Source organism: Chrysochloris asiatica, unplaced genomic scaffold (assembly GCF_000296735.1).
Source record: "Chrysochloris asiatica unplaced genomic scaffold, ChrAsi1.0 scaffold00062, whole genome shotgun sequence".
Taxonomy (NCBI): domain Eukaryota; kingdom Metazoa; phylum Chordata; class Mammalia; order Afrosoricida; family Chrysochloridae; genus Chrysochloris; species Chrysochloris asiatica.
The window spans coordinates 6,653,652-6,666,733 of NW_006408580.1; the positions used below are offsets into that span (position 1 = coordinate 6,653,652).

Here is a 13,082-nt window from a genome sequence, read left to right on the forward strand (position 1 = left end):
ACACGTTCCATTTCATTTTTTATAATTTCCAATTTTCCTAGATTCATACTCGTACATTCCATTTTCCTATTATTAATGGATGTATACAGCTGTTTCTCTTCATTTTGAGTTGTGCCCTAGCAGCAAATGAAGATCCCATGGGCTTTACGTCATTCGTTTCATTCTGAGAGGAGACAGCTCTTCCCTAGTCACATTTTGTGTGCCTTCCAACCTAAGGAGCTCATTTTCTGGCGCTGTATCTGAAAATATTCTGGTGTTCTTCATCATGTTTCAGTATAAAACATTCTAGTGCTGACAGTGTTCTATTGTTATTCATAAGTTTTTCAGTGACTAAATATTCAGAAGTTGTCCATCTCTCCTTCTTCCTAGTCTGTCTTCGTCTGGTAGCTCAGCTGAAACCTGGCCACCATGAGTGACCCTGCTGGTGTTTAAAATACCCATGGCATAGCTTCCAGAATCCCAGGAACACACAAGCCACCACAGTATGACAAACTGACGGACGAGTGGTGATGTAGCTCACGGCTCCACCAGATATCCACTTCAAAAACCTGATTACCAAACAAGTTCACAGTCCTAGATACTGAGGGTTAGAACTTCAACCATAATCAAATGAATACTTAAATATTAAGCATATTAGATAGTAATAACCCATTGCTGAGTCAATTTTGACTCATAGATACCTTATAGGACAGAGTAGAAGTTTACAAAAGCAATCTGACACAATTTTCTCTTGTGGTGGGTTCAAACTTCGAACCTTTTGGCTAGCAGTTGAGTGCTTAACCGCTGTACCACCTGGGATCCTTCGGTAGTGGAAATTTTAAAGCAGGGCAGGAAATGAGTGTGTGCAAGAAGGTAGGGTGGGAGATTGAATAACGTGGCTCTCTGTGGAAAGAGTGTTCTAGGCATCTAGAACAACCAGTGTCAAGGCCCTGAAGTAGAAGCAAACTTGGAGGCACATGTATGACTGTGAGAACCGTGCCTTTGACTCTAGGCATCATACGAAATCATTGGAGGTTTTGAGAAGGAACAATATGATCTAATTTAGGTTTTAGCAGACCTCCTCCATCTTCTGTGTTAAAAAGACACTGAAGGGGCATATGGGTAGAATAAGGGAGAATAACTGGGTGGGGCTGAACAGGGAACAGTCAACCAACAATGCTTCACTACATGGTTTTTCTTCCAGGCTAAATATGTGATTAGCGCTATTCCTCCTACTCTGGGCATGAAGATTCATTTCAGTCCTCCTCTGCCAATGATGAGAAACCAGCTGATCACGCGTGTGCCTCTGGGTTCAGTCATCAAGTGTATAGTTTATTATAAAGAGCCTTTCTGGAAGAAAAAGGGTGAGTACTTTCCTGAAGTGTCCTGAAGGTGGGCTCGAGAAATAACAGAGATCCTAGGATCTGGCCCCAATTCTCAGCCCCTAAGGGTGGCAAGATCAGGCTGGGCTGTGGTCAGAAAGAACCCTGAAGTGGGGTACTTGGGTGCCCGGGAATGGCAGGATTCATATCAGCTGTTTGCACCTGTGCAACCCCTTACACTTCCTCAGTGCCCCCTCCTGGGTGGAAATAGGTGAGGGTGAGGCAGCCTACTTAAGCAAGGGGTGCAGTCAGCTGGTGAGTGGCCAGCAGCAGCGGCAGTTTAAGGTCAAAGGTCTGGCCATCATGGCTTTGAAGGAATTAATTCTGATTCTCATGGGGACATCTGGGCTGAGAGGGAGGCAGAGCTGTCCAGTGAGAGGCAGGGGATGCTCAGGCAAAGCACCTAGGCCTACAAATAGGGAGCCCTGTGCCCCCCAACAAAGCTACCAATAGCATTTTGAGGTCATTGATCTGGGATTAGTCATCCTGAAGACACAGTGAGACCAAGAGAGGCTGTGGGCCTTCAGGATGGTAAGAGAGGTAGCACTTGGGCCACCCTGGTTCTTGAAGAATAGGAGATCCTCTCCTGAGAGTGACCAATAGTCAGTGTAAGTGGGATGGAGTGAAGCGCCAAGGCATTTGTGATGGCTGCTTTTGAGAGGGCAGGGCACTACTGGTGATCGTGTCTGCACAGAAGGCTAGATTTAGGATGACTTTGGCTGTTTGTCCTTAGAGATTTGTTGTATGCATAGATTGTGTCTTAAATATACATATTTAACATCTTTAAGTTGGATTCAAAGGGTGGTCTGTGAGTGTTGTAGATGGACTATCAGATGTAGTACAAATAAGTGATTGATATTCATGCAGAAAGACCAGAAACAAATACAATTTAGTATCCATAGCAAACCACAGCATGCCTCAGCACAGGGCCGCATAGATGATTGCACCTGGGGAAAGACAACAAGTTGAAATTATATTGTTGTTAAGTGCTGTCGAGTTGGTTCTGACCCATAAAGACCCTGTATGGGTTTTGCAAAGAGCAGCTGGTGAGCTTGTACCACCAGCCTTGTGGTTCAAACTGGCATTGCAGTCCAGCGCATTAACTCACGATGCCACACCAGGACAGGGTTTTGTCTGGCAAGCAATTTGGATCTTAGGGTTAGTGCGTGCTGAAAATCTACTGGCTAATGATTTAGTTATCTAGTATTGCTAGAACAGAAATACAAGTGGGTGGCTTTAAGGAATAGAAATGTATTCTTTCTTAGTTTAGGAGACCAGGAGTTTGAATGTAGGGCCACCAGCTCTCAGGGAAGCTTTTTCTCTCTGTTAGAACCCAGTTTAGCAGGAAGATCCTTCTCTTCATTCAACATCTGTGAGCTCAGAGTTTCTTAGATATCTCCACGTCTACAGAGTAGCAATCTTTTCCTAGGTCTATGAGGGTCTTGCAAGCACCTCTGCTAATGTAGTGGGTACAAATCGGGCTGCGAACCTCAAGATCAGCAGTTCGAAACTACTTGCAGTTCCACGGGAGAAAGGTGAGGCTTTCTTCCGTAAATATTTTTGTTGTTAGATGCCATCAAGTCAGTACTGACTTGATGAATAAGTGAATAAGTGCCATGGACTGCCATGCTGGTATATAGATCAAGAACAAGGTTATACTGTGTGATTAAAACAGACCTCTGAAATGGGTTACTAAAAAAACATTACGAACTAGACGTTTTTAAAAGCTGAAAATTTTGTAAAAAAAAAAAAAAAAAGAACATCCTTCCACTATGTAAATGTGCAGTCTAGATATGTACACCTCCTTTGGAGAGTGAAAATCCATATTATCTCTCCAGTGGTTATGAATCGGGCTGTGAACCTTAAGGCCAGCAATTCGAAACTACCAGCCACTCCATGGGAGAAAGATGAGGCTTTCTGCTCCCGTAAAGATTTACAGCCTTGGAAACCCTGTACAGGGTCACTATGGGTCGGACCCGACTCGATGGCACTTCACAACAACAACGACTGCACTGTACTGTTTGAAGGACTGTAGCTTTATATAGCTTCAATATTTTCTTTTAATGTTGTTTTTGGTTGTGCTTCTGTTATTATCATTTTGTCACACACTCCTCCTTCCGAATCCACACTTTCAAAACTCTTATTTTAAATTCCTTAATTTTTGATAATTCTGAATGTTCCTCTTCATTGCCTCCTATAGCTTTAGTTTCTTCTTTCTCTCTAAGGATTTCACTTACCTCCTTTTGGAAAATTTATTCTGCTTCCTGTCTTTATATATATAATGGATGTCCCTGTTTACTCTTTCATTTTAAAGAGGAAGGTCCTAAAAACGGACTAAAGTTCTGTATGCATGACCTGCCCTTGGAGCTAGCTATCTAAAAGTGATAGAAATATTATTTGTAGTTCATATGTTGAGCTGGTATGATGATGAAAATGACTTTTCTCTCTGCATCTTGTTTCTTCACTTTAGCCAAGTGCATCTTTAGGGCTCAGAGATCAGCTTTGCTTTGGAAATGAAATGCCCAAGGAGCCCCGTCACCTAGAAAACAGCTCTCTACCAGGGCCAGCCTGGCTTCTTGCACTAGCTCTCTGTCCAGATGAGGCAATCCTTACACAATCAGTGCACACATGCCCGCTTCTCTTCTCAGATCCGGTCCTATTTCTCTCTCCTCTTTCTTGCCATTTTTATCAGATAATTCCTTAGCTCTGTCTCTTAAATTCTTATATTTTCTTGAGTTCTTGGACTTTAACCATTTTTTTTTTCTTCCCATACTTAAGTTTTTCTCAGCTTTTTTTCCTCTCCCAGCATACATGAAGGTCATAAAAGTTCATATCAATACAATGACTGACTTTGAAATGGGTTCCTATAGGTGCACAGTGGGGCAGTGATGTAGGAAGATAGAGAGAAGCAAGTGTAGTTGTAAAATGCTTGCAAAAGAATCTGATCACACACATGTACACACATTTGGGGAAGTGCCTATGTTCCAAAGTTCTTTCTCTCTTCTTTCTTCCTCATTTTGAAACATTCTTGTTGGATTTCATATACAACATTTGTTCCAGAATCTTCTACTATAATTTGTTCAAACCTTAATTTATAAGTGAATGATGGTGATGGAGGAGGAGGATGAGTTCACAGAGGTAGGTATTATTATAACATTATGAATTCTGCCCTAGCATTCACCCAGTGTTGTAACTCAGAATCCTTGTTGTCATTACATGTCACTGAGTCAATACCAATTCATAGTGACTCTATGCACAACAGAATGAAAAACTGCCTAGTGCTGCACCAATCTTGTAATGATTGCTCTGCTACAGCCAATTGCTGTTCCCGCTGTGCTAATCCATCACTTTGAGAGTCTTCCTTTATTTCACTGACCCTCCGCTTTACCAAGCATGATGTCCTTCTCCAGGGATTGGTCCCTCTTGATAATATGTCCAAAGTATGAGAGATGCAGTCTGACCATACTGACTTCTAAGGAGCATTCTGGCTGACTTCTTCCAACACAGATTTTTTTTTTTGTTCTGGTAGTACATGGTGCTTTAAATATTCTCCTCCAACACCATAACTCAAATGCATCAATTCTTCTACGGTCTTCCTCATTCACTATCCAACTTTCACATGCATATGAGGCTATTGAAAATACCATGATTTGGGTCAGGTGCACCTTAGTCCTCTAACTGACATCTTTGCTCTTGAGCACCTTAAAGAAGTCTTGTGCAGCAAATTTGTCTTAAGAAATATATCGTTTGATTTCTTGATTGCTGCTTCAATGGGTATAGATGGTTGGTCCGAGCAAATTGAAGTTTTTGACAACCTCAATCTTTTCTCCGTTTATCTTGATGTTATTTATTGTTCCAGTTGTGAGGATTTTTGTTTTCTTTACATTGAGATGCAACACATATTGAAGGCTTTGGTCTTTGATCATCATCAGTATTCAAAGTCCTCTGTACTTTCAGCAAGCAAGGTTGTATCATCTGCATATTGCAGGTTGTTAATGAGTCTTCCTCCAATCCTGATGCCTCATTTTTCTTCATATAATCCAGCTTCCCAGATTACTTTCTCAGCATACAGATTGAATAAGTATGGTGGAAGAATATAACCCTGCTGCACACCTTTCCTTATTTTAAACTAGTCAGTGTCCCCTTGTTCTGTTCGAGCAACTGCCTCCTGGTCTATGTACAGATTCCTCATGAGCACAATTAAGTGTTCCAGAATATTCATTCTCCATGATGTTGTCCATAGCTGTCATGATCCACACAATCCAAAGCCTTTGCATAGTCTATTAATCACAGGTAAATATCTTTCTGGTAATTTCTGCGTTCAACCCAAATCCAAATCCACCTGATGTCAACAGTGATATCCTTTGTTCCATTTCCCCATCATCTGAATCCCACCTGAACCTCTGGCCATCTCCTGACAATGCACTGCTTCAGCTAGTTTTTAATTATCTTTAGCAAAATCTTACTTTAATACAATATTAATGATACTGTCCAATGATTTCCACATTCCATTGTGTTACCTCTCTTTGGATCTCTTCCAATTGGTTTTACAGGTCTTCCAAATTTGTCTTCCAAATTTCTTGGCATAAATGAGTGAGTACCTCCAGTGTTGCCTCAATTTGTTGAAAGATTTCAATATATATTCAATCAATTCCTGGAATCTTGTTCTTTTCCAATGCCTTCATTGAACCTGGGAGTCCTGGTGTGGCGCTGTGGGTTAATGTGCAGGACTGCATAAGTCAGTTTGAACCACAAGGTTGGCAGTGCAACCCTATACAGGGTTACTGTGGGTTGGAACTGACTCGATGGCACTCAACAACAACAGTGCACCTTTAACTTCTTCCTTAAGAACCATTGACTATTGATCATATGCTACCTCTTGAAATGGTTGAACATAGTCTGTTTCTTTTTGGTGTTGTTGTTGTTAAGTGCTGTTGAGTCGATTGCGATCCATAATGACCCTATGTATAGGGTTTCCAAGGAGCAGCTGGTGAGCTTGAACCACCGACCTTTCAATTCAAACAACTTTGCAGTCTGACGCATTAGCCCACAGCGCCATGCCAGTACGCCTTCTTTTTGGTACAATGCCTGTATTTCTTCCACCTTCTTTTGATGCTTTTTGTATCATTCTATATTTTTTGCATAGAATCCTTCAATATGGCAAATTGAGTTTTGATTTTTTCTTCAGTACTTTCAGCTTGACAAATGCTAAGCATGGTCTTACTTTTTTGTTTTCTAACTCCAGATCGTTTCACATTCCATTATAATATTTGACTTTGTCTTCTTGAGCTGACCTTTCAAATTTTCTGTTCAGCTCTTTTACCTCCTCATTTCTTCCATTTGCTTTAGCATGTTTATGCTGGATACCAAATTTCTGAGTCTCTTTTGACATCCATTTTTGTCCTTTCCCTACTTTCTCGTCTTGTTAATCATCTTTTGCTTTCTTCCTGTATAATGTTTCTGATGCCATCCCACAACTCTTCTGGTCTTAGGTCATTAGTGTCTAATACATCAAATCTGTTCTTGTGGTGATTTCTAAATTCAGGTGGGATGTGTTCAAGGTCATATTTTGGCTCTTGTGGACTTGTTTTAATTTACTTCATCTTCATCCTGAACTTGCATATGAGCAGTAGATGATCTGTTCCACAGGCCTTATATTGGTTGATGATATGGAGCTTTTTCACTGTCTCTTTCCATAGACATAGTCAATTTTATTTCTGTGTATTCCATCTTGTAAGCTCCATGTGTATAATCATCTTTTATTTGTTTAAAAAGGCATTTGCAATGAGGAAGTCATTGGTCTTGCAAAATTCTATCATGTGATCTCCAGCATAATTTCTATCACTAAGGCCATATTTTCCAAGTACTGATCTTTCCTCTTTGTTTCCAACCTTTGCATTCCAATCACTTGTTGTTCTTATGTGCCGTGGAGTCGGTTCCGACTCATAGCGACCCTGTACAGTGTTTCCGAGGCTATCACTAGTAATTATCAATTCATCTTGGTTGCATATTTGATCAATTTCAAACTGAAGAAATTGATAGAATTCTTCAGTTTCATCATCCGTGGCTTTAGTTGTTGATGCATAATAGTGGTAATGACTTATATTCCTTGTAGGCTTATGAATATTATTCTGTCACAGACAGCGTTGTACATTAAGATAGATTTTGAAATGTTCTTTTAGATGATGAATGCCATTCCACTTCAATTTGTTATTCCTGGCATAGTAAACCTTGTGATTGTCAGATTCAAAATGGCTAATACCAATCCATTCCATTTCAGCTCACTAATGGCTAAGATATCGATGTTTGTGTGTTCCATTTCAATTTACTAACTTTTAATTTCAATTCAATAAACTTTAAATTTTCCTAGATTCGTACATCTATATACATTACATGTTCCAATTTTTAATGAATGTTTTCTGCTGTTTCTCCTCATTTTGAGTTGTGTCCCTTCAGTAAATGAAGGTCCTGAAAGCTATATACCATTTGCGTCATCATGGTCAGCTCTAATTTGAGGAGGCAGCTCTTCCCCAGTGGCAGCCTGAGGGACTCATTTTCCGGCACTATATCTGTGCAGGGTCACTATGAGTCAGATCTGACTCCATAGTACTTAACAACAACAATATCTGACAATATTCTGATCATCTTTGTCATGTTTCAATATTCATTGTTCTGGTGCTGACAGTTTCCCACTGATATTCATAAGGTTTTTAATGACTAAATATCCGGAAGTAGTTCATCCCTCCTTCTTCGTAATCGATTCTAGTCTGGAAGCTCAGTTGAAACCTGTCCACCATGGGTGACCTTGATGGTATTTAAAATACTGGTGACATAGCTTCCAGCATCACAGCAACACACAAACCACCACAGTTCCACAAACTGACAGAATCCTTAGTAATATTTATTATCAATTTTAATAATAGAATACTATGTGATTTGGTTGTTTGGTTGGTTATGTGCCATGGAGTCGGTTCTCATAGTGACCCTGTGTAGAGTTTCTGAGGCTGTAAATCTTTATGGGAGCAGAAAACCTCTCTTTCTCCCTTAGAACAACTGGTGGTTTTGAACTGCTGACCTTGAGTTTAGCAGCCCAATTGGTAACCACTGCTCTACCAGAGCTCCGTAATATGTGATTATATAGTTGCAAATTGCCTAAATGTAGTATGCCTTAGATTATATGAATACTAACAATAAAATTGTTTTATAAAATCTTTCCGCATTGAACTACAACGTTATTAGTCACTCAGTGGAAATCTTTTTTCTATTTTTTCCTTCTTTTCCTTTAATTACTACCTCATTCTCCAAAAAGTTAATGATGTAGCTTCACAAACACAATATTTTAGCTAAAACACCAGAAAATTTGACAAAGTCGTGACTAAACTCCAGCAGCAATGAAAACAACAGTGAATGCTTGTAATGCGTGCAGATGAAGGCGTATGATTCTGTGCATCATTGTAATGCGGTAATTATGACAGTTCTGACCTGACCATAGAGCTTTAGTTTCCTCGGTATATAGATACGTGTAAGCTGTGTGGACTAAAACATGTTTTTGTTGTTATAACTGAATACAGGGATTTCAAATAAATAAACTGCACAAAAATGTTATGGCAAGTCATTTGGGTGTCACCCCCTCTGACAGTGTTACCTGGTATGGTCCATACCCTCCATAGCTCCTTAGTGGTGTCGCCCTGCTCTGTTGTTAGAATCACATCTCTTTTGTTCAGGAGGAAAGTGAGAAAAGCATTTTTTGTTTGGTTTTGTTTTCAAGATAAACTGAAATTGTTGCCCAAGTTATTCTTGAGGAGGAAAGAATTCTTAGGAGATTGCAGTAAGCTGAGATGAAAAATGGGCTTCTGCTCCCCAAAAGATTTATAGCTTTGGAACCCCTATACAGGGTCACTATGAGTCAGGACTGACTCGATGGCCCCTAACAGCAACAGAGAGCTGTAGCTATCAGTAATTAATTGGCATTACCTAGTGATGAGCTTATAGTCTTTAATTTACTTACATAGTGGTTAAGTTGTAGATGAATGGGGTAAGTAAGATTCATTGTGGGGTTGTCCTCCCTCAGAGCCTTGTCCCATAGTTGAGCTGAGACAGAAAATCTCTTTGTGTTGAAAGATCCAAGTTCACATGGTAGGCAAAAGACCATGAGGCAAAGGGGTCCAGGGTCTTTAAACCCTCAGGGTGCATGGGAACAGAGCAAAAGGGTTAGAGGAAGGGGCCTTCTTTCAGCTGCACCTGGCCTGATCATCCTGTTGCCAAGCTTTGTTCAAATTCAAACAGCATGCCTGTTCTGTGACCAGGGGTACATGGCCAGAGGGAACATTTCTTCTCTATATAGCTACAAGGTTAATTACCTTAGTGCAATTAAGTAGTCATAGATAGTCAGAGAGACAGAAATTTACTGCGGCTTCAGAGCAGTGAGGAAGGCTTCTCTGACAAGAAGAAAGGACTGGGAGAGAGATTAATAGAGAGACCCAATTCCTAGTCTCCTTATCAAAGAATTTTGAGCTCTAGACCTCATCTTAAATAGCCTGGATGGTAGTTATAAAGGCAGACCATCTTCCCAACAAAGATCTTATTAGAAATGAGGGTTGGGACTCTGTAGATTTTAATTATCCGTATCTTCACTACCCTGTCTCCAGATAATCCAAGAACTAGGGGGAAAAAAATGATAGAGTAGGTGGCTTCTCAGATAATGCTAAGTTTCATGTCTTTCTGTTTTACAATAGTGGATCATTATTTTTTTACACAACTTCAGTTTTGTTCTCATTTCTTATGAAAGAGAAAGCAAGTAGTAACAGCAAAGGAAACAAAACCAAACTTAAACCCATGGCCATCAAGTAGATTCCAACTCACAATGGACCTACAGGAGAGAGTAGAACTGTTCAATAGGGTTTATGAAGCTGGAAATCTTTACAGAAGTAGACTGCCTCATCTTTTTTCCCATGGAGCATCTGGTGGGTTCAAACCATTGACCTTGCTGTTAGCTGCTCAATGCTTAGCACATTACAGCACACGTTTTCATTAAAAGGTGGGCTGGACTAATTATAACAGCACATTGCCGTATTCTTTGTTGATAGAGTCTTAAGAGTTGGTTTCTTTTCACAAAATGTTGGTTATTTAACTGTCCTTTTGACAGCAATTTGATTTGCCTTCATTTATTTAGACAGTAATATCCTATATTTGGCCATGTTGTTGTTAAGTGCTGTCAAGTCGATCTCTACTCATAATGGTCCTTTATGGGGATTCCAAGGCAGTAAATCTTTGCAGGAGCAGAAAGCCTCATCTTTTTCATATAGAGCAGCTGGTAGACTCAAGCCATCAGCCTTCTGGTTCACAATCCAGTGCTCATCCTACCAAGCCACTGCGTTCCATATTCAGTTTCAGGGCTTCTTAAGTTAAAAAATAATAATAATAAGTTTCTTCATTTTAACTACTATGAGTACTTTGATGGGATGATGACTATCTTCTTCCATTTTACTCTTTTTCAAGATTACTGTGGAACCATGATTATTGAAGGAGAGGAAGCTCCAATAGCTTACACATTGGATGATACCAAACCTGATGGCAATTATGCTGCCATAATGGGGTAAGGCACAGTTATGGTGATTTGGCTATCACTCAGTGTTGATAAGGCAATCCATGGTGTTTTCAATAACCTCACATGCATGTGAAAGTTGGACAGTGAATAAGGAAGACCATAGAAGAATTGTTGCATTTGAGTTATGGTGTTTTACGAGAATATTGAAAGTGCCATGGGCTGCCGAAAGAACAAACAGGTCTGTATTGGAAGAAGTGCAGCCAGAGTGCTCCTTGGAGGCCAGGATGGCCAAACTTCATCTCTCATACTTTGGACATATTGTCAGGAGGGACCAGTCACTGGAGAGGAATATCATGTTTGATAAGGTGGAGGGTCAGAGAAAAAGAGGAAGATCCCTAGCGAGATGGGTTGGCAAAGTGTCATCATCAACAGGCTCAAGAGTGACAACAGTTGTGAAGTTAGCCCAGGACCAGGCAGTGTTTCGTTTTGCTGTTCTTAGGGTCGCTATGAGTCAGTACCAACTCGATGGCATCTAACAACAACAGCAACATACTAATAACAAAAGTGTCCCCCAACCTTGTTAAATTAATTTTATACCCAATAGTACTATCCTCCATATTCAGCTTTAAAAATGCTTTCAATGTGAATAATTATCTAAAATGAAAGTAGAGTACAATAACATTTTAATATTTCTTATATTTAATTTTCTGCTTCACATTTAATGCTGGGGGCAGAGCCCTATTTTTTGAAAGCATTATGTAAAGATTTTTTTTTTTTTTATTCAGAGGGCTTCTTGTGGAGACTGTATGGACATCAATGGTATTTATGTTTTGTGGGCTGCTGAGATCGTCCCAGTCTCCCTAGAGATAAGGATAGGCTAGCCCCATCCTCTGCTGGCAGGGAAGGACAATGCTGATGGAGGATGGCTTAGGGGCCAGAACTTGGCCTAGAGAGGGGGCTACAGGTAACAGCCAAAATTGAGCTGTGCCATGGGATATGCATGAGTTTATCTCAGAGAGAACCAAGAATCAAAATAGGAAGAGCGAAGCTAGTTTTGAAGTTGAAGGTAATCATTGGGCTAGATATGGAAGCCAAATTTCAGAAGGTTGAGTGCTAAAGTGATACCACAGTGGAGACAGAACCAAAAAACAAACAAAGGCTGAGAGAAAATGGAAGGATTCAGACATTGCTTTAAGTGGGCATGTGAGGCCTAGCTCAATTTCAGTGACCATCAGTCACAGTGGGGGTGATAAGCCAGTCATAATACCTTAGGCAGTATTATTCTCATTAATCTATTTTGAGCCCCTTGAATCCCTGAAGCTAGAAGGTACACTTCATTGTCAGGAATGTGAGTAAATGTAAATAGTAAAACTTTGAACATAAAATAAACTAGCATATAATTTGTTTCTTTGTGCCTTGATGCAGTAGATATGAAACTAGCCATTAATTCCCCCACCTTTTCCTGTTTGTATGTTTTAGATTTATCCTTGCCCATAAGGCCAGAAAACTGGCACGTCTTACCAAAGAAGAAAGGTAAGTAAAGGAGTTCATCCTCTTTCTTTCTTCCTTCCCTCTCTCCCTTCTTTCTGCCTGTCAGCCTCTTTTTCAACATTTTATTGTGTTTTACGTAAAAGTTTACACAATGAGTTCCCCATTCAACAACTCATACATGCATTGTTCAGTGATATTGGTGACTATCCCTACAATGTGTCAGCACGCTCCACTTTCCACCCTGCCTTCCTAGTTTCCATGCATCCTATTTCCCTGCCCTTCCTTGCCTTCTTATCTTTGCTTTAGGACAAATGTTGATTGTTTGGTCTCCTTTCATATAGTTGATTATTCTAAGGAGCATACTCTTCATGGGTGTTATGGTTTATTTATTTATTTATTTATTTATTTATTTAATTTAATGTTTTTATTTTGGATTGAGTGAAAATTTACAGGGCACATCATCAGCTTCACATTCAACCATTCATATAGCTTGTTTCATTACATCGATTATTATCCCCTCCATATATCATCAGTTAACAGTGTTTCTCTCTATCCTCTTTAGCTTTTTTTTTTTTTGGATGGGGGCGGGGGGGACTTGCCTTTTTGGAATTTACAGTCTCGGCTTTTAGGGAAGGTTTTTACATTTGTCAGTGGATATCCAGGGCTCATGTATGAGATTACTA

The 13,082-nt window shown here is 40.0% G+C and overlaps 1 protein-coding gene across 1 annotated transcript in view; it reads left to right on the plus strand.

The window, feature by feature from the left end:
• MAOB (monoamine oxidase B) overlaps positions 1–13,082 on the plus strand; it is a 199,180-nt gene that overhangs the window by 159,964 nt on the left and 26,134 nt on the right. Inside the window, exons 8-10 of the mRNA XM_006864255.1 lie at positions 1,184–1,343; positions 10,860–10,956; positions 12,388–12,441. Of these exons, the coding sequence (XP_006864317.1) occupies positions 1,184–1,343; positions 10,860–10,956; positions 12,388–12,441 (311 nt within the window). The remainder of the gene's footprint in view (positions 1–1,183; positions 1,344–10,859; positions 10,957–12,387; positions 12,442–13,082) is intronic.